The 24,698-nt window shown below is 51.8% G+C and overlaps 2 protein-coding genes across 2 annotated transcripts; both read left to right on the top strand.

Moving 5' to 3' along the window:
* Positions 1–1,358: 1,358 nt before the first annotated feature.
* On the top strand, positions 1,359–7,277 carry RNPS1 (RNA binding protein with serine rich domain 1). The gene is made up of 7 exons (XM_088523064.1): positions 1,359–1,416; positions 3,017–3,172; positions 3,491–3,682; positions 4,870–4,972; positions 6,082–6,235; positions 6,508–6,649; positions 7,118–7,277. Coding segments are annotated over exons 1-7 (855 nt in total). The 5' UTR covers positions 1,359–1,414; the 3' UTR covers positions 7,224–7,277.
* A 907-nt stretch (positions 7,278–8,184) lies between these two features.
* Positions 8,185–23,973, top strand: TELO2 (telomere maintenance 2). The gene is made up of 20 exons (XM_088523225.1): positions 8,185–8,471; positions 8,690–8,958; positions 9,034–9,102; positions 9,648–9,795; positions 10,154–10,256; positions 10,901–10,969; positions 11,811–11,952; positions 13,019–13,155; positions 13,923–14,014; positions 15,426–15,536; positions 15,852–15,940; positions 16,125–16,216; positions 17,090–17,206; positions 17,753–17,824; positions 18,194–18,364; positions 19,095–19,186; positions 19,933–20,032; positions 20,378–20,442; positions 21,093–21,208; positions 23,563–23,973. The coding sequence occupies exons 1-20, from the start codon at positions 8,185–8,187 to the stop codon at positions 23,664–23,666; spliced, it is 2,445 nt and encodes an 814-aa protein (XP_088379351.1). The 3' UTR covers positions 23,667–23,973.
* The last annotated feature ends 725 nt before the right edge of the window (positions 23,974–24,698 follow it).

The following is a 24,698-nucleotide window of genomic DNA, read 5'->3' as shown; positions in this document are numbered from 1 at the left end:
TCAGCGCTGCAGTCCGCAGCGCAGTCCAGGGTCTCCTGCATCCCCCAGGGCTTAGAGAGAGCTGCGGACAGAGGTGGACCCCAGGGCTAATGACGAGGGAGCAGCACAGCGCAGAGGAGCAGCTGCTTCCAGCCCGGCGCGCAGGGACGCTGAGTACCCGGGCCTGCTCGCGCTCCTCCTCGGCGCATCGGGGATGGCAGGGCCAGCGGCGCCCACGCGAGCAGAGCGGAGGTGCGGGGAGGATTTCGGGGCGAAACCCGAGAGCAGCCCTCGCCCAGCTGCCCCTTTCCTCTCCTGCTCCGGTGCCTGGTGGCTCTCGGCTGGAGCGGTTTCGTGGCTGCCAGCCGGCTCAGACTCACCCTCCCGGGCACACGCGTGCGGTTCCTACGGAGGCGGCTGCACCTCTGCCGGGAAGCGGCTGGGCAGGCGGCGGCGCCTGGAGAGCAGCCGGGAAGCGGCACGGCGGAGCGGGCGCCCGCGCAGCCCCCAGCGGGCCGCGCCGCCGCGTCCGGGCTGACCGCGAGCGCCGCGGTCCCGGCAGGGCGGCGGGGGCCCGGCTTAGCCAAGGCGCCAGCGCACCCGACTTCTCGGGACGCTGCTGTTTGAAAAGCGCCTGCCCTCTTTGTTGGCGCGGGGCAGAGCCAGCCGGGGCTGCCGGGAAGGGCCCCCGGGCGCAGAGGCGGGTGCTCCGAGGGAGGAGCCCTCCCGCGCTTAACCCCTTCGGGGCGGCCCTGCTGCCGGGGCTGCGCCGCCCGTCCCCGCGGCAGGAGCGTGGGCGACGCGGAGGGGGAGCCCGCGCCGGCGGCGCCATCCCGACCCCCCGCTCCTGCGGCGGGAGCTGGTGGGCCCGAGAACGGCCCCGTTGTTCCCACCGCGGCTGCGACGGGGCGGGCAGCAGCTCCGGGCACGGCGGCTCCCCGCTGAGCGCGGCGGGACGAGGCTGCGGCCCTGCCCAGGAGGGACGGGGCCGCTCCGGGACGCGGACACGGCCCGGGCCCAGCTCCTCCTCGCTGCTCGCGGCCGCAGCAGCTCTGCGCCGAGCAGCAAGGCTGGATGCCCGCACTGAGGGGCCGCCCTTCCGCGGGATAACCCGCCGGGGCCCCGGGGACTTGCAGGGGACACAACCGGGGTGCCCAGAGTCTTCAAGGCCACCTAGTCTCCTTGGCCGCTATTTCCGCGCCCAGGATGGGGACTCGCCACCAAAACACACGCGTAAATCGCCCTGGGGCGCGGGGAGCTCCGCTGTGGCCCGGCCCGGCCCCTCCGCTCCGCTGCGGCCGCCGCGTCCCCCCGCCCCTCAGGCTCCCGCCACCGCCCCGCCCGTGACGCCATCAGCGCGCGCCGCGCGGCGCCTTCCCGCCCGCGCTGCGTGTATCGCGCGCGACGGTGGCGGCGGCCGAGGCGGGCGCCGAGGATGTGAGTGGCGGCCGGGTCGGAGCGGGGCTGGGGCGGGGGGGGCGCGGCGGATCCGCCGCCATCCGGCCCGCCCGCGCCGCCCGCCGCCCTCCGCGGCCGCGCGAGAGCCGCCCGCCTCCCCGGGGCGCCTTCTGGCGCCTTCTGGCGGCGGCGCGGCCTGCGGCGGGGGGCAGCGCCCCCCATTTTGTGAACGGGGAGCCGGCCGCCATTAGGGGTCCCGGGGGGCAGCGCGGGGCCTCCCCGCCGGAGGCGCCTCCGGGAGCCGCGGGCGCCCAGCGCGGGGCCCGCGGCGGGAAGCGCTCTCCTCGCCCGGGTTTCGGTTCCGGGCTGGCGCCCTTTGCGTTGTCTGTTGTTCCTGTGACGAGACGGGGGCTGCCTGGGGTGGACTTGGGGCCGTTGATTTGTGCTGTTTGGGAATTCCTGGGGAAGCTGGTGTGGTGTGAAGGGGAACTGCGAAGCTGACGCCAGGGAAGCGACGTCCAGTGAGGTCTTTTCCCCAAACAAGTTTAATTAGGAGTGTGGCAGCGATTAGCAGAGGAGCAGGGAACAACGCTGCCGTGCCCTGCAAACCAGGGAGGTTTTCTCATCCTAGTGCCCTTTGCTCCCGGTGTTTATCGGTCTGGGGAGGTGATCCCGGCCCCGGCGTGTTGGGGCTATCCATGCTGCTGGAGCTGCAGGAATGCTGCCCCTCTCCCCTTCTCCTGGGAAAGGCAGGTCTTGCACCAAATCAACCCCCCCGCACTGCTTCAGTGAGTACTTGGCCGTGTGTTGGAGGCATCATTGTAATTCAGATGTCAAGCAGGGCAGGTGGAACAGTCAAGATGCAAAAAAGTTTCTGGGGATCATATTATATGTGAGAGATCCAGCCTTCTCATGGAAAATACCTGCCACTGGGTTAGCGGCTGGTATTTTCATCCCAGTTGCTGCTCCGTTGCCTCCTTTTGCACCTAGAATCAGCGAGGAGCTTCCCGGGGTCAGAAGCACCTTGGGTTTTCCGCCTTGCAGCTAGAGCAGGCTCTGCACTTGCAGCGGGGCAGCAGCTTTGCAGTAAACTGACTCTGAAGGGAGCCCTAGAAATGAGCAGAGTTTCTGGTTTGGGCAACCCCGTCTGTGCAGCACCAGCTGCCCAGGGGGGTAAGCAGTGCTCTGAAAACCCCTCTGAAAACAAGGCAGCTGGCGAGAGAAAAATCTCTCAGATAAAATGTTTCCTCTCTCCTTGCCATTAATTTTGGCTGGAAAATGAGGATTCTTTGTACTTCTGTGGATGTCAAATGATAGCTTGAAATGACCCAGTGAAGGTGAGGACTTGGAAATGCAATTTTCCATGCGTGAGAATTTATGTTGGCTACAACCGTTCTGAGAGCTGCTCTGTAATGTAAAATGTTTTTGTTTTTTGGGTTTTTTTTGTTTTGTTGTTGTTGTTGTTGTTTTTTTAAAAAAAGCCCAAACTGGCCTTATGCTGCTTAAGCCTTAACCCTTTGTTTATGGTGGTGTTGAGTGACACTTGACGTTCAAGGAGCTGTGCTGCTTTTTGCTGTTGTTTTGTTGGAAGGGTTTATTTTTTTCTTACAATTACATCTTCTGTATTTTGTTCCTAAAGGGCTCCCTCACCCACCAAGCGCAAGGATAGGTCTGAAGACAAATCCAAGGACCGGTCCAAAGATAAATCAGGCACCAAGGAATCAAGTGAGAAGGATCGTGGTCGGGACAAGACCCGCAAGCGGCGCAGCGCTTCCAGTGGGAGCAGCAGTACCAGGTAGCACTTTTTCCTTGGTGTTTCTCAGCAATCTCGTGGGCAGTAGCAAACCACTGTATTTGCAGAAGCTACCATCCTGATTTCTGGTCTGTATTCCCAGTGTCATGGATTTGCTGAAAGTCTGCACTGTGTTAGTTACAGTGACGTTTTCTAGTTTAAGAGAGTTTATTTTTGTGAGGTATGAACGTTCTTTAGCTGAGCTAGTGAGCTATGAGGGTTAGTTTTCACTGTTTTCAGTCACAATTCCTTTCTCTAATTATCAGAAGGCTTTTTTGGCTATTTTTCATGGTAGTCCGCTCTGGCTTTTTCCCATTACAGATCCCGTTCCAGCTCGACTTCCAGTTCGGGGTCCAGTTCCAGCACTGGTTCTAGCAGTGGTTCTAGTTCCTCCTCTGCTTCAAGCCGGTCCGGGAGCTCTAGCACCTCTCGCAGTTCCAGCTCCAGCAGCTCCTCCGGATCCCCAAGTCCCTCTCGACGGAGACATGACAACAGGAGACGCTCCCGCTCCAAGTGAGTTTGATTTGTCTTCTGAGGATCACCAGATAGGAGGTTAATTTCCACGCAGAACACAAGATCAGAGCAGAAATCTTTTAGAAGACTTTGCTTTCTCTGTGATGTAGAGACCTGAATTTTGTTAGAATGTGGTGTCCCTTACGAATACAACTGAAGCATCTGCCCTGTAAGGAAGGGAGATCAAAGATGTTTTTTAAGGATGGTTGCTACCTGGTGTGTTTTGTGTGGACAGCTTTGGACAGTGTTTGACCGCCAAGGAGGCAAATGGGTGCTAGATGAGCGTAAAACACTTTGTATGTACTGTGTAACTTAGAGCCAAAACAACAGAAGAATTAGGGCTAAAATGATGTGTGTGTATGAGTGTGTGTATTATATATATGTATGGTGTGGAGGAAACCTAAGGAAGCATATTTTGAAAGGGGAGAAATTAAATTTAATTCCCATTTTTTTTCCTTTGAGTAATTCTGTGAATAAGGTGCTTAAGGGTGATAAAATCTACTAAAGCATTAGAATCTATTGTGTTTTGAGCGTATCCCTGAGGCTATGGACACTAAAATTGGGAAGAAATATAAATACAAATCTTCTACATAGTGAATTTTTTTTAAAAAATCCTTTTGTAATATAAATTTTAAAACTACAAAGAAATTGCAATGTACAGCTACTTAAATAATTTGTTTCATGCATGTGACATTTTTAGCCCCTTCTAGTGAACAGAAAATGCAGGAACACAAATCACTGGGTCTATAAGCTTCCTGGTTGGGGTATATTTCGTGTTGTTGTCTGTGTTTAGATTTTGTTATTGCAAATCCAAAGCATGCTAGTAGTCTTGTTTTAATAAATACAAAATTCTATGACTGTAGCCAGCAACTTTGAAGAAATGTCTTTCAAATTTCCACATCTGTTACCCTATTTGTGGTAAGAACTCACAAAAAACAAGATTATCTAAAATTCCAGGAGTTTCTAGAGCAAAATCAGAAAAGACAGATTTGAATCTTGAGATGTTGCCAAGTGGAAACTGCCCCTCTGTTACCTTTGGAACATGTAACTTGTCATCTCAAAGAAAAAAGGTGCCCCTGCCCCCCTCTCATAACCAAGAAATGCTGCTTTTTTATTATGTGGTTGGGATTGACTTGTAGTTTTTGTATTGAGTGTTCCTAGACAATATTTTGTGTTGTCAAAATCAGATCTAAGGCACCCAAGAGAGATGAGAAGGAGCGGAAGAGGCGGAGCCCCTCGCCCAGGCCGACCAAGGTGCACGTTGGAAGGCTCACCAGGAACGTAACCAAGGTGGGGACACGTGCGCCACCGCGTCGCTGGCCGCAGCCTGAGGAGGAAGCCTCAGTGTGCCCGTGTGCCACCTGAGGGTTTTTCTTTGTTTGCATGGATGTTGTTTTTCCCTTTTATATCCCCAACCTTTTTGTTACTGCAATGTTGATAACATTTTGCTGTTGGAAATTGCTGCTTTGGGGCCAATTAGATGAGTGAGTGAAACTTTTGTAGGGTTACCCTGAGCTGGATAAAATGCAGGTTTTAAGGCTGTGCAGTACGAAATGGCCCATCTGCTTTCTCAGTATCCCAGACTTAGGCCACCTTATCAGGGTGCTTAAGTATCTGAAGGGATGGTATAAAGAAGGTGGAATCAGATTCTTCTCAGTGGTGCCCAGTGACAGGGTGAGAGACAGGCATAAACTGGAACACGGGGAGCTCCATCTGAACACGCCTTGAGTGTGAAGGTTCCTGAGCACTGGAGCAGGTTGCCCAGAGGTGTAGTGGAGCTGCCATCCCTGGAGATGTCCAGAATCCTGCCCAGACAGCTTTTGAATTATGTGCTGTAGAGGACCTTGCTTGACAAGTGGGGTTGGACCAGGAGGTCTTTAAGGGTTCCTCCCAACATCAGCTTTTCTGTGATACGACCTTGGAGGTGTTAAAGATATCTGAAAGTCTTGATTAATGGATCCGAAGAGAGCTGGGCTGATTTGAGTTGTCTTTCCTGGAATGTAGTTTGAAGGTCTTCACAGAAGAAAAAATGTTTAGGATGTTGAAAAGTAAATATTTTTATATAGCATTAAGCAAATGCTGCTTTAGCAATGAGCACTTGATGGAAGTTGTCTTTTGAAGTCCCAAGAGGTTGTTGATTTTCTGGATTTTTACACTTGATAGATTTTCTGTAGCCTGGAAGATTTGGCCGGATTTGTCACACAGGCAGTGATGCTGTTAGACCTTAAGGTTTGAAGCTACATGAGGCAGAGCAGAATAGGCAGCAGTAGAGAAAGCAGCAGCAATCCGGCCTCTTGTCCACATCTAGCCAATAAAATGCATCTGTCCCTGATGGTGGCATTGATTTAAGGCTAATTTAGTGTAGTGTATGTCCTTAAGACTTGCTTTTTTTTCTGCAGGATCACATCATGGAAATTTTTTCCACGTATGGAAAGATTAAAATGATTGACATGCCAGTCGACAGGCTAAATCCGCATCTCTCCAAGGGTTATGCCTATGTGGAGTTCGAGAACCCCGATGATGCTGAGAAAGCCCTGAAACACATGGACGGGGGTAGGTATCGGGTGCTGCAAGGATGCTGGAGGCTTTAAAAAAGTATTTGGAACCCATGGGGTTGATCTGAAAATGAGTTGGCGGGGCAGATTTTCGGTAGCTGAAATCCGTTTAATGAGGTCTAATAAAACCAAGTTTTCCGAAGCAGGACTGTAGGCTGACTCATAGTTCACTTGCTTGTGACAAAGCAGTGAATCGCGTCGCACATGGGGCGTGAAGATGCTAGTACTGGAAAGTGTCATCTCTTTGTGCATCTGTGATTCTCTGCACAGGTCAGATCGATGGTCAGGAGATCACGGCCACAGCTGTTCTGGCACCGCGGCCCAGACCCCCTCCCAGGCGCTTTAGCCCACCCAGGAGGATGCTGCCTCCGCCACCCATGTGGCGTAGGTCGCCCCCTCGCATGAGGAGAAGGTGAGACCTGTGACAACCCGCGTTTCCTTCTCGTGTAACAACCTGGCACCATGGAAGACTCAGCATGGGGACCGTTTCACCTGGCTGGACTTGCCTTTCCCTTCCAAACAACAGTAACGTCTCTTAGGTGTCAGATGAACCTGGATTGGGCTTCTTAGCTCCTTAGTGCAAGGGTGACCTGCTCCGACAGAGTGAACTTAAGATCATTCCTTTGCTTGAGCTAAAAGACAAAATTCTCGTGCATTCGTTGGACTTGCAAGATTCTTTCAACTTCTTGAGGAGTAGAGAGCCTTGCCAGAATATTCCTGCTAGGTAGTCAGTGTTTGGATTGCCTTTTCTCCTCCGTATATTTCAGTGAAACTTATTTACAGTACTTTTCTTCGAAAAAGATAATGCATGAGGTGACAGACCTCTGGAACCTGTCGCTCTCATCTCCTAACAGGATCTTTTTCCTTCCTTGTCCACCAGGTCCCGGTCTCCTCGGCGCAGATCCCCTGTTCGCCGGCGTTCGAGATCCAGATCTCCTGGGCGAAGGCGCCACCGCAGCCGCTCCAGCTCAAACTCTTCACGATAAAGCAAAAAGACTGGACAGCTTTTTATTTTTTAACTTAAGTCCCACAAAACTAAATATTGTACCTTTTTTTACAATGGGTCTGGGTGAGGAGGAGTGAGAGGTAGATTCCCGGCAGTGAAGGCAACCTAAGAGAAGAGAGCGCAGTTCCTAGTCAGTAAATAGATAACCTTTGCTGTGGAGCTTCTAGTTTCCTGGCATTTAATTGAAATTATTTAGAAATGGCTTCGATTTAAAGGCTGCAAATGTAACATCTCTTCCAGCTAAATGAAAGGAAAGTTGCCATTGTTCTTCGTTCAGCAGGCTGCTCCTTGATGATTTCTAGACGCTTGGTGCGCTGTGTAGATGCACGTGTGACTGTCGAAGCGGTTGGAGATCCCCACAGCGGGGGCAGGGAAGCGTTAGCTCAGCGTCTAGGTGCCAGTGCAGGGTCTTGAGAACAGCTGGAGTCTGGATTGAAGAACCTGTTTTAGACTACAGTAGTGACTTGTTTAGTTCCAGTTCATATCAGCTTAGTTGCTGCCTAGTGTTGCAGCCAAGGGCCCGCAAGGGACCCTCAAAGCTACCGGCCGGCAGGAGCAGAGGCTCCTGCCCGCCAGCCTTGGAAAGGAAGCGGGAAGCGCCAGTGCTGCTTCCCACTGCCTTTCCCGCAGGCTTTCGCATTAGAACCTCCATCCCCTCCAGCCCACCCTGTGAATCGGTGCAAGTGCTTCTGCTTTTACCCATCTGCTCCACGCATTCCCCTGCAGCCACAAGGGCCGTGAGGGTGGCTGCAGGCCCCCTCGCTGCCTCCTGTACAGACAGCGCGATACGCTTGGTTCGGGTTTTTTTTTTTTTTTTTTTTTTTTTTTTTGCCTTTTTTCCTTTATGTTTTTTGTACCCGCTGTGTCCGTTGAATAAACGTAGCGTTGAGAAGCCTCGTCCCGCGCGGCCTCCTTGGGGGCGGGCGGGAGGCGGGGCGGCGATGGCGGCGGCGCCCAAGATGGCGGCGGCGGCCGCGGCGCTGCGGGCGGCGGTCGAGGCGCTGCGGGACGGCGGGGAGGAGGCGGCGGCGGCGCTGGAGGCCGCGCGGGCCGCGCTGGCGGCGGCGGGCGGAGCGGCGGCGCTGGCGGCGCGCGAGCGGGCGCAGCTGGGCGCGCTCCTGCGCTGCTGCCTGCGCGCCCCGGCGCCGCCCGCATGGCGGGCGCTGTGGGACGAGGCGCCCGCCGCGCTGCGCCTCACGCTGCTGCTCGAGGCGCTCGCGGAGCCCGGGTCCGTGCGCAGGGACGCGGGGAGGGCGGCGGGGAGGGGCCCGGGCCCGGCCTGGCGCTGCCTTCCCTGGTGCCCGGTATCCCACATGGCGGGGATGTCCCTGTGCAGGGGAACTGTTAATTGCTGCGTGTGCTGCAGCAAGATCCATTAGCGATACAGCCTGTGTTGTCTCATCCCGTACAAAACGGAGCCCTAACTCTCCTTCTTGTTCCTTGCAGCCCCGAGTCTAGTGTGGCGCCGGTGCTGGCGCTGCTGGAGCAGCTGGTATGCGGGGACGGCCTGGCAGCGCTGCTGTGGCAGCAGTGCGAGCCGCACGCACCCGACCCGCGCGCCGACGGGCTGCTGGGGCTGCTTGTGGGGCTGCCCGACCGCGTGGGCAACCGGCTGCAGGGCCGGGCCCCCGAGGCGCTGCTGCCGCGCGGCTACTTCCCGCTGCTGGGCAGCGCGGTGCTGCAGGCGCTGCGGCGCGTCGCGGACTCGCTGCGAGGTGAGCGCGCCCCACCAAGCCCCTCCGCGCGGTGCCGCGCTGCCGCTTCCTCATGTGGTGGCTCTTCTCCGCCAGGTGGCCTGGACTGCTCCGTCTCTTTCGTGTCACACGTCGTGGGGAAGGTTTGCGTTCACGGGAGACAGAGTGAGCACTTTACTACACTGTTTGGGGGAGAGGGGAAATCTGTTGTAGTGTTAGTGAGGAAACATGAGCATGATAATTGTCAACAGAAGAAAGGAGAGAGTGGCCAGAGAGGTTGTGGAGTCTCCTCTCTGGAGATCTTCAAACCCACCTGGCTGTCACCCAGTGCCATGTGCCTGGGTGTCCCTGCTGGAGCAGGGGATTGGACTGGATGATCTCCAGAGGTCTCTTGCAACCTCAACCATTCTGTGGTTCTTGTGATCAGGTCAGGTAATACTTTTGAGTTTCTTGTGAATCAGCCTGTGGCTGCTCTTTATGAGACTCTTCAAAACTACGTGCTTGGCGGATGTCATGCTTTTGTGTCCGCTCATGTCCTCTCCAAAAGCTGAGAAGAGCATTAAGTCGTCTCTCCGCCCTGCTGTTTTGGGCTGTACTAACTATAACAATTTGGGCTGTATTAACGCTTCTTACCCCCATTGTCTGAAAAGGTTTTGCGAGTACCAGCCCCATCCGGCTGGAGTATTTACCTCTCCTCTCTTCCACTTCAGAGGAAATTCTGAGCGTTTTGATGCCCCAGCTAACAGAGCTCACCCAGTCAGACTGCATCTGGCAGCGGATTTGCTGGCGACTGGTTGAAAGCGTACCTGACCGCTGGATGGAAGCAGTGCTCCTCGGCTTCGTTCAGAGCGCGTCAGGGTAAGAACTCTGCTCTGCCCTCCGATCCGGAGCAAAGGCTGGAATTGTGTCACAAATGCTTTCGGCATCAAGGCCTGTGTGTTTGTGTAGGCTGTTTCTTGTGGTGCTGTTCACTGAGATGCGCTAGGGTTAAATAGCCCTCTCAGGCAGAGCCTTCACCATTCCTCGAAGATCTGGATTCTGCAGTGAAAAAAACAAGTGTTATTCATAATCACTGACCAACTTAGAATTTCTAGAGCCGTTTCAGTAATCCTCAGGTTTTGCCTTCATTCCTGCTCACAGGCCTGCTTGCGATCGGTGGCAGGATGACAGTCATGCCACTGACTCCTGAAGTTTTGCCCTTGACATCTCTTGCTAGGGCAGATGCCTTGTCCCGATTGCTGGGGAACTTGGTGGTGAAGAACAAGAAAGCTCAATTCGTGATGACGCAGAAGCTGCTGCTCTTGCAGTATGGCTACACGGTGAGGACTCGGCTGGAATGGTGAGGTGGGAAGACCTCTCCTTCCCGAAATATTGATGTATTTTTTAGCTGAGTTCTCCAACTGTGAGCAACATTTAACTCAGTTATAAAATCCTCCCATGTCGTCTCAATCACTCTGCTGGTACCTGAGCTCTGTTCACTTGCATCCCCGTAGCTGAGCAGAAGGGAAGGGGGAAATGGTGCCTTTCAGACCATGGGTTCATGTGCTCTCTGGGGTTGATATGATTAGCAGAACTGCTGTCTTTTCTTTCTGGAAACAAATGAGTATTTGCACATAATCATGGTTATTCTGGTTAGCTGGAGGTGTCTACTTAATTTAGGATCTGAAAGAAGAGACTCGGGAAACTATGACCTATCCTCGGGGATAGGAATAGAGATGAATAGACAAGGCCAGAGTTTGATGTGAAAATCTCTTTCCTGATAGTGTAAGGGAGAACTGAGAGCTGGAAACAGGATATTCTCTGTGAAGGCCATTCTCTGCAGGGATATTCTCTATGTCTGGAGTGCTCTGTGTTTACCTGAAATTGTTCTGGTCTGGTCTGAAAGGTGTAAGCACTGTATTCCCATCCTGGTTTTTTCTTGTACTTTGCCTGGTTAAAGCAAGACCTGTGGTTCTCCTTGCAGACTGCAGTGCTACAGAACGTCCTCGGCTACCTGTCCCTGGACAACCAGCGGCGTGCCTTGTTGATCAAAGTAAGGTTTAGGCATGTTTTTGGTCAGGTATCTGCTGGATTAAAAAAAATACCGTGTGAGAGTGTGTGTGTGTGTGTGTGTTCCAGAAATCTGGTCTCCTCTAATTCACCTCTGCTGCTGTTCAGGAAAGTGAGGAAAACCTTAGCACACTGAAGAAGGTGACACAGTTTGTGGTGTACAAAGTGAAGACTCTGTGCTGCCCGTGGTCTTTTTTTCCATGTTTTGTTGGCAAATTGTCTTCTGAGCAGCAGAGCCCATGAAGCCTGGATTAATGCAGTGGTCCTGGTCCCTGTCAGCTTCCTCCCTCCTTCCCTATCTACGTGGCTGGACGGGTGGCAGCATGTGATGAAACTGGCTGCAAGCTCCCTGTGTGCTGAGTGATTCTGATGTTTCAGAACATCTCTTTATCTAGCTTTTCCTCCACAGGGATGCAGATCTTTTCCCTCTCCAGGTCAGGGGTGTAGTGGACCTTCTAGGAACTTCCTGTTGCTGGAACTCTCTCTACCCTTCTTTCAGTGTTTTTGGTGTTGGTTCCAGGTTCAGAAATGATCTGTGAGTACTGGCAGCTCTATAGACTTTGAAGAGTGGACTTCAAAAACACCCTGAACTTGGAGGAAGTTGGTGGGGGGTTCTCCGTTGACCAAACATGGCATCATTTGGGCTTGTGCAGTACTTGGTTAGCTCAGTTTGAAGGGAGAACGTAATTCCACCGAGGAGACCGAAGACCCAAGGACCATCAGAATAGATGCTGTGTGGATGAAGTGAGAGTGTTCCTTCGGGAAGGATACTGCCTGTGTGTGGCAAAGAGGAATTTGGAGCTAACTCGGGTTTTGTGGCTTAGGTGCTGCAGGAGCTCTTGGAGACGTGGGGCAGCAGCAGCGCCGTGAGACACTCTCCGGTGGAGCAGCAGCAGTACATCAGCAAGGCCGTTCTCATCTGCCTCTCCCACCTGAAGGAGCCCGAAATAGAGAGCTGCAGGCAAGGTGAGGGGGGGAAAGGGGCCGCAGGCAACACGTGTTTAAAAGAGGCTAAATGCAGGTGGAAAAACATCATGTATGGATGCAGAGGTAAACAAAATCGTTGTAACGTTGTAACTTGGCAAACGGGGGCTCCAGGTGTGACTACTCACCGGGTGACAAAGGTTGGTACAGCAAAGCTGAAGGACCTGCTACTGACTGCAGGGAGTGCTGAGCTTGTCAGTCTCTTTCCATGCGTCTCTCTCACACCAGGACAGTGAGCTTGTATTGGCAAGGACCACTTTTGTCCTGTGCTTTTCAGCTCAGAGCATTTTGGGGTCCTGGTCTGGTTTATTTCAGTTTCTTACTGAAATAAAATGATCTAATTTCCAGAGTAGTTTGTTACTTCTTTGTACAGCTTTTTGTTTGTGGAAGTTTGCCTTACAAGAGCATGAATCTGCTTCATTCCAGAATTAATTCTTTAGGACAACAAATAACCTATTATTTACTTGGCATAAAAGTAATAACAAATAAATAAATTAAATAAAAGGCTTTTATGAGCTGATAGATTTGCTGCTGTTTGACTTCTTTCTGGGAAATGTAGCTACTGTCATTCCCTGTGCAATGAGAATTGCCAGCGTGGGCTACCTGTCTGTACCTGTCTAGGTGGTGAGGGAAATCGTCCCCTCCACAACTATTGGACAGTTGTCAGAATTGGCAGTTTCCTTGTGACATGATGTGTCACTTCGGAGGTTTGAAAACACTCCATGGGAATTAAATATTGATTTGACTTGCTGCTCTTTTTTGGTTTTATATTTCAGCGAAAACCTGAAATATTCCACATTTAGAATATTTGTAATATTCTGTAATCATTGGTTGACTTTGTAAGCTTTTTTTTATTATATGGGTGTTGAGGGGAAGTGCCACTCTTGCGGAGCATAGTTGTAGTAGCAGAGCATGGTTGTGTTTTTAGGCCCTTCCTGTCTCCCTCCCTGTTTTTGAGCAGGGGATGGCTGAAGAAGCGCCCTTGGGGGGCTGCCACGGAGACCTCTCCGTGCTCCTCTCCTTGCTTGACGCCCTCTTTGCCTTCCAGAGCTCCTCACAAACATGATGGCGGGTGTAAAATGCCACCTGGACAGCAGCCTGCCGCAGATACGGCGCCTGGGCATGATCGTGGCCGAGAGCCTTAGTGCGAAGCTGAATGCCGACGGGCCCGTCCTGAAGTTTCAGGTGAGGCGCCAATGAAATTCCTGCTGTGCAAGGCTTAAGAGGAGATGCAAGCTTGAAAACAGGTGATTTCAGGCATTATAGTGAGTAATACTTATTATTACAGAGAGAGGCAACAGCGCTTCCAAAAAGAGGCGTAATCTGCTGTTTACAAAACAGAATTGTGTTAAAAATACAGGGGTGCATAAGAATGACCTTAGAGTGTACTCTGGTGACAAATATTAGGATAAACTGTTGATAAAAAAGGACTGCTAGAAAATAATAAGAACTGCACAAGAGTATTGGAATCTGATCCATGGAAGTTGAGAGGGAGCTTCCAACCTAAATCAGTAGTGGATTTTTGGTCCCTAACATGGTGGGAACCCCCTTGTCTGAGCTGAGATTTCCAAGGCTGACTTGGAGACTTTAGTTGTGCTATTTCAAGTTGAGGTTATAGGAATTATATGATATAAATCTCATTCTTTCCTTAAAACCCTTCATCATGTTGTACTGCAGTCTATTACATGTTTTAAAGATTGTAAATAACCCTGTGACCAGTGATAAGAGTGTGAACCAGTGCTACTGTTGAGTACTGAAATCTGCTACAAAGGTTACCTGAGGCCCAGGTTGCTGTACAGCATAAACACCAACTTCTGGCAGCTTCAAGATTGAAACAAATGGGATTTTTAGGTGTCCAGCTGCTCATAATTCAGCCTTCGTTTCTGCTAAGCAGAAGGGTGAGATGAGGAATGCTGTGCATGTTTGCAATAACTATTCTTCTGAATGTCTAGTATGAAGACGACGACGAGACGCGAGAGCTGAAGTCCCTCCTGGTGCAGGCTGCTCCGGGCTGCGGCGTCCCCGTCCCCAGCCCTCCACACGAGTAAGACATGGCTGCTGCTCACCTCCCAGGCCCTTTCCAGTAGCAAGTTTTAAAAATGTATTGAGCAGAAGTGGGCAAGTTTTGTCTTCCAGATTGTGTTTCTCTAGATTATCAGTAGGTTTCCATCTGCAAGAGATGTCATTTCATTTTTATCTTCATACTCCCTGTTATTTTGTTCATGTCCATCACATCTTCCCTCACTTGTCTCTTCCAGACTCAAGATTCTCATCTATTTAGTTGTTCCTTGTGTGGAAACTGTTTTGTACCTTTGATCATTCTTTTTCCCTTCTCCATGCCATTTTTTCAGTTACACACCAGCACTGTACATAGCATTAAAGATTTGCATCTTATATATTTTTCTATAATGATATAATATATATCATTTATATCATAGAATCATAGAACCATAGAATGCTTAGGGTTGGAAGGGACCTCTAGAGATCATCTAGTCCAACCCCCCTGTACACGCAGGGACACCTAGAGCACATGGCACAGGACTGCGTCCAAGCGGGTTTGGAAGATCTCCAGAGAAGGAGACTCCACAACCTCTCTGGGCAGCCTGTTCCAGTGCTCTGTCACCCTCACTGTTAAGAAATTTTTCCTTAAGTTCCTATGGAATTTTTGATGTTTCAGTTTCCGGCCATTTCCTCTAGTCCTATCAGTGGCCACCACTGAAAAGAGACCAGCACCATCCTCTGCACTCCCTCCCTGGAGGTCCTTATAGACACTGATTAGATCCCCTCTCAGCCTTCTCTTCTCCAGGCTGAACAGGCCCAGCTCCCTCAGCCTCTCCTCATAGGGCAGATGTTCCAGGCCCCTGATCATCCTTGTGGCCCTGCGCTGGACTCTCTCCAGCAGCTCCACATCCCTCTTGTACTGTGGAGCCCAGAACTGGACACAATACTCCAGATGCGGCCTCACCAGGGCTGAGTAGAGGGGCAGGATCACTTCCCTCGAATTATAAATTATATATTATATAATTCCCTTATATAATATTTGCATCTTATATATTCTTATAAAGCATAATAATGCCCTTATTCTTAGAACGCAGTGTAATCATGGCAAACTCATAATTCAAGTGGTAGCGTGCATTAAAATTGCTCATTTGATAGCTGCGTATACTGAATCCATACTGTGGTGTTTAGGGGTCATATATGCTCTTGAGTGAAATCAGACAGCCCTTTCTCTCCATATACAGTAATACATGTTAGTGCAGGCAGAACACAGCAAATCAGCTGCCTTGATTTTTGTCCCCCCTTGCTCTTTCCCTGTGAGATTCCACTTTTCTTCCCCACTCAGCTCGTTCCCTCTGCGCGTGCGGGTCAAAGGCAGCAAGGTCGTCTGGTGAGGATGGTGTCCTGTGAATAAGGCCTGTTGCTTTATTGCTTGTAACACTTCTTGTTGTTCACAGCAGGAATGAAGGAGCAGATGCGGCACCGCCAGGGGAATTGAAAGGTGCTGAAAAGCCACTGACAGCAGCCCAGGTGGTGCCAGATGAAGACTCGGATGCTGAGCTTGACAGGTAGGTATTAGAACAAGCCACGGGGCAAGAAGCTGGTAGGAAATGGAAAATATTCAGCAAGTTCTGATGAGCGGCCTCGGAGAGAAGGAAGCTCTTGGTACCTGCTTATGTTGGCAAATCTGGTGCTTTCTGGCTGGAACGAGGGAGCAGACCTTGCTCAGATGAGTGATGTTCAGCCTCTGAGTGTCAGTCGATAGGGTGAAGCCATCATCATGTACAACCATCCCATTTATTCCATTTGAGTCACTTATTTACAAGTTTCCTGATAGAACGCAGTGGAAATATGGATGCATTGATCCATTGTTCCTTTAACAGTGATGATGACCTCGTCCCTTACGACATGTCAGAGGATAAAGAATTAAAGAGCACTAAGGCTCCTGTGTATATTCGTGACTGTATTGAAGGTATGAGAATTTGGGTTGAGTCTTCATCTGTTTCTTCTAATGCTTTTGTGAAAGGGGTTTGTGTAGGCGGATTTTATTTCTTAGTTCCTAATGTGTGACGTGCTGGGTTAGCAGCCAGGCTGTGTTATTTACCTGAGCCTGACCATTCTGTTACAGCTTTTGTTTGTCTTTTGGTTACTTTTAGTCCTAACGGGGTCTGATGATGTGGACAAATGGGATGCTACAATCAAGGCTCTTGAGGGCTTGATTCGAAAGAATCCAGCAGCTACAAGAGAGGTGAAGCAGTGTGGGCTGACAGTTACTGGGGGGCTGCAAAAGAGGGTTTTTCCTTCTCCCTGTTGAAGAAACTAAACTAGCCAGCAACAGGCCAGGCTCAACTGCACGCGAATTTAAAGGTTTCAATTTAGAAAGAGAAATAGAAGGGAATATCTTCTTTGGATATGAGGCCGCATAGCACAGAGGACCAAAGGAGCTGGCAAAGGTGACCAAAGATGCCAGCGTGTATGGAAGGTGCCAGGACAGCATTTGGCAGCTCTTGCACTGCAGATGAAATGTGTGTGCAAGGAGATCCTACCAGCAGCTTGAGACAGCGGAGGGTGTGGGAAGCTGCATCCTTTGTGCTGGGCCGAAGAAACATTAGAAATGCAAGCTACAGAGCAGGCACTAATCCCACAAATACAGCAAGCAAAAGGGAGGAAAAATCAGTGGAGCTTCCCCGTTCGCCTGGACAAGGCTGGGAGCCTCTGGCCGCTGAGGGAGGTTACGGCACGGCCAGCAGTGCTGGTGCTGCACCGAGCTGGACGGGCTCCTGGGGACCCTGTTCCACCTCACCCAGGAGCTGCGGGGACGAGTCCTCCTGCGCTCATGATACTGAGATTAGTCCCGAGAGCCGAGCCGTAGTGCAAAGTGCTTTGAACAGAGAAATCAATCTGGGGCTTTGCTCAGTGCCGTGAGAGATCGGTGTCGATGGCCTTCAGCTTCGTGGGGTTTCTCTCTCTCCTGAGGACTAGATGTGCTGTTGCCTGTATTCTATTCCCTTGTTGTTTTGCCTGAAAAAAAATAAGAATGGACAGTGGATGCTGCTCTGTAAATCCAATGAGAAGGAAAACACCTGCAGTGATTTGATTCCTCTGCTCATATTTTGAACAGGTTAGTGTGGAGCTGGCAAAAATCCTACTGCACGTGGAAGAGAAGAGCTGCATTGAAGGCTTTGCAGTGCTCCGACAGAAAGCCCAAGTAGCCGTTTTAACCACTGATCCAATACCTGTGAGTCCCCTTAGTGCCTCCTTTTTCTAAGGGAGGCAAGGGCAGGGATTTGAGCTGGCGAAGGCTCCTGCTGGGTGGGTGGAGGCACCTCCTGGCCTGTGCTAGGATTGACGTTGGGGTCTGACTGCATTAATGCAAGTGGGCCATGTACCCAAGGATGACTGAGACAAGGGGAAAGGGAAAACGGGGTCAGATTGGGCGAGCTTGTTGCACCGAAGGGAGGTTGTTTTGCGTACAGGGAAACTGAGGCACACATGATGTCTCTGAGAGAAGGTCTGGGGGCTGTTTGGATACCTCTGCATAGGAGGTGCCAAAGAGCAGCAGTCCTGTTTGTCATTCACATCCTTTGGGAGGACTGAGAAGTAGAAACCTCTGAATTTCCCATGCTCACACACCTCTGCTCCTCTCTCCTCTTGGATGCTTCTGCTTCGCTACCAGGGAGCAGGACTCCTCCTGGAACAGGCTGCTTTGGGAATTAGCGGGAAGGCTGTTCCCGGGCTGGGGTTGTGCTCATTGCTTCTTGCCCTTCTTTCTTCTCGTGTGCAGGTCGCGCAGTTCCTGACCTCTCAGTTCTACTCCCTGAACTACAGCCTTCGACAGCGCATGGACATCCTCGACGTAAGCGCTCTTCTCCCTTCACACATCTGGGGACATTTCCTAGAAGAAGCCACTCTTTCCTGAAGCGTCACCAGTCTGTTACCTCATCACTTGCTGGAAGGCAGCAGTCTGCCTCTTTCCACACCCTCTCACTTGCTGTGCCTAAACAGGAAGCCCCTGCTCTGTTCCAGGGCCAAGTGCCCGAGCATTTGGCCCAATTCCTCAGAGCCAGGTGTTTGTCTGGGGATCAGTTACCTGCCCTGTTGTTCTTGCTTCTTACCCCACTGACCCTTTCTGCCTTGGTATCAGTTTGAGGATAGTTAGTTCTGTTACTGTTCCCCAGTACAGGGATTATCCTTTTCTAATGAAACCTCTCTCTTTTTCCTCTAGGTATTGGTTCTGGCAGCTCAGGAAATGTCTTCTTCCAAAATCCATGGGAAGAACAAGCAATCTAATGCTCAGAAACCTTGTATCCAGCTCCTTCCCGAAAGCGACAGCTCCAAGGACTGGAGAAAGATTGTTGATGAGAGGATCAAAAGCAAGACCCGAAGGTTTGCTAAGGTAAAAGCAGAACAGAAACCTAGCAATATAAAGTCCTGCAAAAGTAGAGACAGTTGAAGTGACTTTAGGAGCTGCTGTAGTTCTAGCCAAAAAGGGCAAACTAGCCATGAAGTTGGGCCCAAGCCAGCGGGTTTGTTGATGGGTCAAGAGGAAGCAGGATTTTTCCTGAAACGGGGTGCTTCTCACATGAATGGGAAGGCTGTTCCCAGGCTGGGGCTGTGTTTGCCACTCCTTGATTTTTTTTTTTTTTTCCTTTCTGACTGTATAACTTAAAACCCCAGTTCCACTTTAATCTTTTCCGGTGGTAAGTATCATTTCCCATAGTCCTCTCCCAGCAGGGAGAGGATAATAAGCCTTGAACTCTCGCACTGCCAGGCGGTGCCTGCTGTTCTGTGCTTGCTCGGAGCGCGTCCGGCCGCTGCAGGGAGCTGTGGCTGCACCTCCCGGCCTCAGAGCTGCTGCTTTCAGACCCGCTTGCCCTGCACTGGACTGTAGCCTCAAGCTTCCTTCTTTGAGAGATGAAGATAAATTGATGCCCATATCCTAGGCTCCAGAACTCCCTTATGGTTCATTTTGGAAGACTTGCTTTTCAGAGCTGCTTTACCCCTTGTTCTTGTCCCAATGTTCTTGTTTCTTGTATCTCACCCAGCACAATTGAGCTCTATTGCACTGAGATATTTTGGAAAAACTGTGCAGTGCTGTATCTAGACTTCAGCTTTCTCCTACACAGGGTCGGTCTCAAGTGGAACCGGATTCTGGCCCAAACAAGTTCAATTCTGTAGCTGGGCACTTCTTCTTCCCCCTGATCCAGAACTTCGACAGGTGAGTGTGAGCGCCCTGTGCTGCGGATGGCACAGTGGCCATGGGGACGGATCCCGCGAGGGCGCAGAGCAGAGGCCTGGCACGGGCAGAGGGAGGAGGGTTTGGGGGCGTCTCTCAGGCACCCTGTGAAGTGTTGGGGGTACGGAATAGGTAAGACCTTGCAGTAAGCAAATACACATTACTAAGAAGAACTTGTAGGGAGATGCCCTGGAGATGACTGGGGTACTCAACGGTGTCTTGGTTGAGCGCTCACAGTGGGAGGCTCACACTAACCCACAACACTGGGCTTTGGGCTTTAGCGGAGGTTATCTCTGGCTGAAACCTGGGCCTAAGGTCACCCAAGTAAGTCCTTGTGACCAGGGTGAGGCAGGAAGACATCTTTGCCCCTGTAGGATACAGTCAATTTTGGCTTTTCTCACCTAAGGAAGACTCAAAAATAATTAATTCTGTAAGGACCAAGATTCTTATCATACTAATCATAATGGTTTGTTTCTAGTATGGCCATAAGACTCATTTCTTTACGCTGTAAATAAAGCTTTTTGTAGGTAGAATAAGTGAGAACTGCTCTAAGAGTAGAGGATATTTACAGCAAAGATGGGAGAAAGCAACTGTGGCCCCTGTTAAACAAACTGGGCATCACTCTATTAGATTGTTCTAGGAATGGCAGCTCGTGTGGGACAGTCACAGCCACCCTGGCTGTCGCCCCGAGCAGCCGTGCCCGTGCCCCAGGACCGTGTATCTTGCAGGCCCTTGTCCACGTTTGATCTGCTGGGAGAAGATCATTTTGTGCTCGGCAGATTGGTGCACACCCTGGCCGTGCTCATGTACCTGGCTGCCAACGCTGTGGTAAGCGGCGCCGCGAGCACGCGGGGAGCGGGCGGCTGCTCCCCGACACAGGGAGCCCCGGGGCTTGCGACACGCGGATGGGGGGAGTCCCTGGGGCCCAGGAGCTGCAGAAAGCGCTGAGGAAAGATGGTCAGAAGAGATCTGGGCACTCCTGCTTTTTTGGATAGCTTTTCTGTTAACTCTTACTGAACATTTGAGACATCGTTTCAATTTACTGTCTTATTTTCCTCATCTGTAACGTGGTGTTAAACGTAACCCTGCTGTTGACAGCAGGGTCTGCCAAGGGCCGGTTGCGCAGGCCAGCGGGGCTGCGCTCAGTGTTTCTCTCTCAACCCTCGTTCACAGGCAGTCACCACCATGGGAAAGGCGCTGCTGGAGTTTGTCTGGGCTCTGCGCTTCCACACCGACTCGTAAGTTGCGTCTGGTTGCAGTTTTAGAGAGCAGCTTTGAGCCTGGTGTGCAGCCACGGCCCATCTGTGCCTCAGAGCCCCACCGGCCTGGGTGGGTTCATGACTCAGTTAATTCTTTTTTACTACTGTCCTCCTGCCTTCTCTTCTTATGACATTGAGTGTGTCAAGAGCAAGAATTTACAATGAAGTTGTCACTTCATTGCCAGACCAACATAAAAGTATTTAGCTAGTGTCTTCTGTTGTGCAGGGACAGTCATTACCTGTAAAGAGCATGAGAAATTTCTTGATCAGCTGTCCTGGTTATATTTCATAGACCTCAGAAAACCTGATAGATTGAATTCCCACATTTAGCCTTGGAAAGAAATCAAGGCATGTAGCCAAAACGCTGCAAACAGCTAATTTCTGTTCAACCTCAAGGCTGCTTTAGGCCTCTGAATTCTGGTAGATTCCCTAAACCACAGCTTGGCTGGGGCTGTGTATGTGGGCACTATGCCAGCTAGTTGTGTGATTGAACCCTAGCTCAGCAGGGTGACAACAGTGATTGACATCACGAAGAGTGGGACATGGAGGGCTTTTGGGAAGAGGCATATTAAGGAAATCACAGTAGAGCAAGAAGCTGCAGGATTTAGAACTCAGTCCTTCTCCAACAGGTACGTGCGCCAAGGTCTGCTGTCCTGCATCTCGTCCATCCTGCTCAGCGTCCCTGCTGCCCATCTGCTGGAAGACGTGGCAGAGCTGCTCGTGGAGACTCGGTGCTGGCTGGCAGGTAGGGGGTGACACACACCAGCAGTTCCCTGCTTAGTGCTTCAGCTTGCATGCAGAATCCTTTCTAAGACTGGGGTGGGAGCAGCATCGTCCTTGAGCTTGACCGGCTGTAATACACAGGGTTTTGTAGGGCTCTTTGTGCTTTGAGGATGTGTTTCATGAGAGCCGAGTAAGAGAAGGAAGACAAACATATCCCTTTTTCCTCCCTTCCCGGTGGCTGGAAGGGCAGCCTGTGGATGATGCCCTAGCTTGTGTTGGGGGAAGACACGTGCTTTGCATTGTGTTGTTTTTGGGCACTGGCACCCTACCTGAGCCCGCAAGTCGGGGGGCTGAGGATCACAGTGTGCTGGGAGGACAAGAGGAAGGCATGGCGTGCGCCTCATGCCTCCCCTGTGTTCAGAGGGAGCTCCCAGGGCTGGTTTCCTTTGCCAGCCTTGCTCTTGGTGAGTTGCCTTCCCACAGGGAGCAGGCAGGAAGTGACACTGACACAGCCGGCCTCTGATCCCTGCAGGTTTTGGAGCTCTGTGCACTTTAAAAGGAAGGGAGCTGCCCTTTGGGGCCAAAAACTTTGCTTTTCCCATGCCATGATGTGCTCTGAATCTGCTTCTCTCTGCTGTTAGTAAGTAGAGCCTTTCCAGGAATGTTTCAATGTCTTTTCAGCATGAAGGTCCGTGCAGTCCGTTTTTAATGAGTTATTTTTGGCAGGAGGACAGCTGAGGTAGTAGCATCCTTCTATGCCTGTAGGTAGTGCAATAGCCACTTCACGTAGCGCTGTTGTGTGGAAATTGTGCCTCTGATTCCGGTGGGAATGGCAACAGGATAAGACCCCACTTGTCCCTGTATAGCACAGACAGGGGAACTGTTGTAGGAGCCATTCAGAACCTCCTAGGGAATACAATTCAGCTCCACTTCTCATCAAAGACCCCTTAAGTGCGATGTAAAACTTGGCTCTGCTTTCAGAGCTGCACCGTGGCCTCGAGCCGCGCGCTGGGCTCTGCAGGGCTGGTGGCTGCAGGCTCCTTGGTGGAGCAGCTCTCCCTGGGGGTGCTGGCCCTGTGGCCGCTCCACCCGCACTGGGAAGGCACTCGGAGCTGCCCTTGGGACAGGCCCCCGGCTCCAAGCGCGGGGCGGCTGCTGCCTCAACGCTGCCAGACGAGGGGACGTGGCTCAGACCTGCTGCTGCAGCTAGGAGAAACAACAGGCTCCCCAACACCCAGGTGTAGCACGGGAGAACTTGGCACATCTCCTGCTCAAGGAGGAGGCTAAAATCTGCCTATTTGTCTCTCCTGCCCCTTACTACTAGGCTGGAGCTGCCACGCAGTAGCTTGCTCTTTTGGGGGTGTGCAGGGGAGAAGGCCAAGCATTTACAGGAAGAAAATCCTTCAATTGCTCCACGGCTGCCTTGGAGGGAATTTCCCAGGCCTTGCCCACACTGCAGAGCTATGTCCCAAGCAAGCTTGTTTTCCATAAAGATCTGAAGGAACTTGTAGTGCCCTGTGTGCCTCCCTCTCTGTGGAGCCAATTCAAGGTCCCTGCTGATGCAATTGGAAATGGTGCCCATCTTGGGCTGGGAACTAACTTGTCCTGTAGCCTCCCCTTGTAGAGGGGGTCTGGAAAGGCACCCGGCCGCTCTCCTGCAGTTATAAATAGCCCTGCAGCATCTGCATGAGTCATGTGTTTGGGCTCAGCGCGGCGCTGAGCACACGCTCGTGCGTACAGGATATCCGCGCACAGGCTCCCTGCTCTTCCAGGCTCCCCGTGCTCCGACATCCTGAGCGCATCCTGGTTTTTACTTTGCAGGCCCATTAAGGGCCCCTGAAATAACAGCTGCTGGAGCAGCTTCATGTCCTGGTGCAAGGCAAAAGCCTTCGCTCCCATGCTGCCTGAAGTGGGACAGAACTAGCAGTTTATCAGAAGAGCAGGTCTGCGAGGATTGATGATGTGCTGAAACGCAGCAGCTGCCTCTCCTTTCCTCTGCTTAAAGGGCGCTGTGACCACCGAGCACTTGCTTATTTTGCAGGAATGGGCAGAGTGGAGACGAGCTTCTGAGCGAGGGGGTTTCCACTTGCAAACTGCACCTGTGCTCACAGATGAGTCCCCTAAGGAGGTTACAGCCTCCAGAGTGCAGAAGCCCAAACTCTGGCAGGGTGGCTGCTCAGTCGAGTGCCAGGTTAGGCAGTTGCTGTGAGTGTTGCCACCCATGGGTTACCTGCTGCTGCTGCTGCAAGGACAGCATGAGGCTTTTTGCTGTTGCCTTTAGTACTGTTTAGTGACAGCCAGTGAGAGAGCAGAGAAGCGTTGGACCAAGAGCAGTTTTTGCCATCTTCTAAATAACAGCATCTTCCTCTCTTACAGATGTGGTGGAGAAAGACCCTGATGGGGACTGCAGGGGGCTGGCCTTGCAGAACTTGCTGCTAATGGAGAACCTGAAAAAGAAACTTCAAAGTGCCCCTGCCTAGCTGAAGTGACCTCGGCACTGCACTCCTGCCAGCTGGACGCCCGCAGGCACCGCGGGGGCCTCTCCAGCAGTCACCTGGCTGCACGAGAGGAAGGAGGGGGAAGGGTGCAGAGCTGGAAGCCAGAGAACCCGACTTGACATCTGGACTTTGTAGTGGAGGCCAATTTAGTGAGCGCTGGCCATCCGGTACGGCGTGTACAGATGCAGGAAGGTAGCAAGCGCTGCCATCCTCTCACACCTCCTCCAGCCCCCAGCCCCAGCTATTTATAACCTGAATGCTCTGCTAAAAATACAGAGGAGACCTCGGAGCAGGCTTCTTGTCAGGAAAACAGGAGGGCTGGCACCAGTCCCTCGGCTCCTGGGGGGCGAGGGCCAGGGAATCCCCTGCCCAAGGCTCCTGTGTCCCCTGGTGCAGCGCAGCCCGGTGCTGAGCGGGCCGGCGCGTTGGCGGCGCCGCTGCCGCGGACGAGACGTTGCGAGGGGCTGCAGCCGCTCCGGGAACACGGCCTGACTCACTTGTGGCAGCGAGCGATCATCTTAGTACCAAAGAAGCATCTGTTAAAAGGTAAATAAGGGCCAAATTTGGGCCTTAAAATAAGTTCAAAGTGACCCCAAGTTTTGAAGCAAGTCATCGAAGACTTTATGTCTAGGCAGAAGAGATGGCTGGTACAAAATGGGTGCACATGGGTCTTTGTAAATACAGTTTCTTTGATGTGAGAGGATAACAGGCTTAAAGCAACCAAGATTTTGCTCACCTGGATGTTGGGTCCACTTCTGGCTAATCCTGCTCGCGCCAGGGAAGAACCTGCATCCTCAAATACAACTAGTATGGAGCAGCCTGCCTAACTGTGGTGTTTGGAAAAGAAACTTCCCCGTGTGGCGGTTCTAAGATGACCCTTTGACATTCATATATAAAAGCTTCAGGATGGGGAAGTCTAATTCTTTCTCCTGCAGTAGGGAATGAGTTTGACTTTTACCCAAGCTTGTACTCAAGCTGGCAGAGATTGTTTCCTTGGAAGTTGACCTCTGAAAA

Source organism: Tinamus guttatus, unplaced genomic scaffold (assembly GCF_059628265.1).
Source record: "Tinamus guttatus ecotype Peru unplaced genomic scaffold, ASM5962826v1 Tinamus_guttatus_pri_ptg000172l, whole genome shotgun sequence".
Lineage (NCBI taxonomy): Eukaryota > Metazoa > Chordata > Aves > Tinamiformes > Tinamidae > Tinamus > Tinamus guttatus.
Note: the sequence above shows the minus strand (reverse complement) of the source record. Positions and strands in the feature narration are given on the sequence as shown.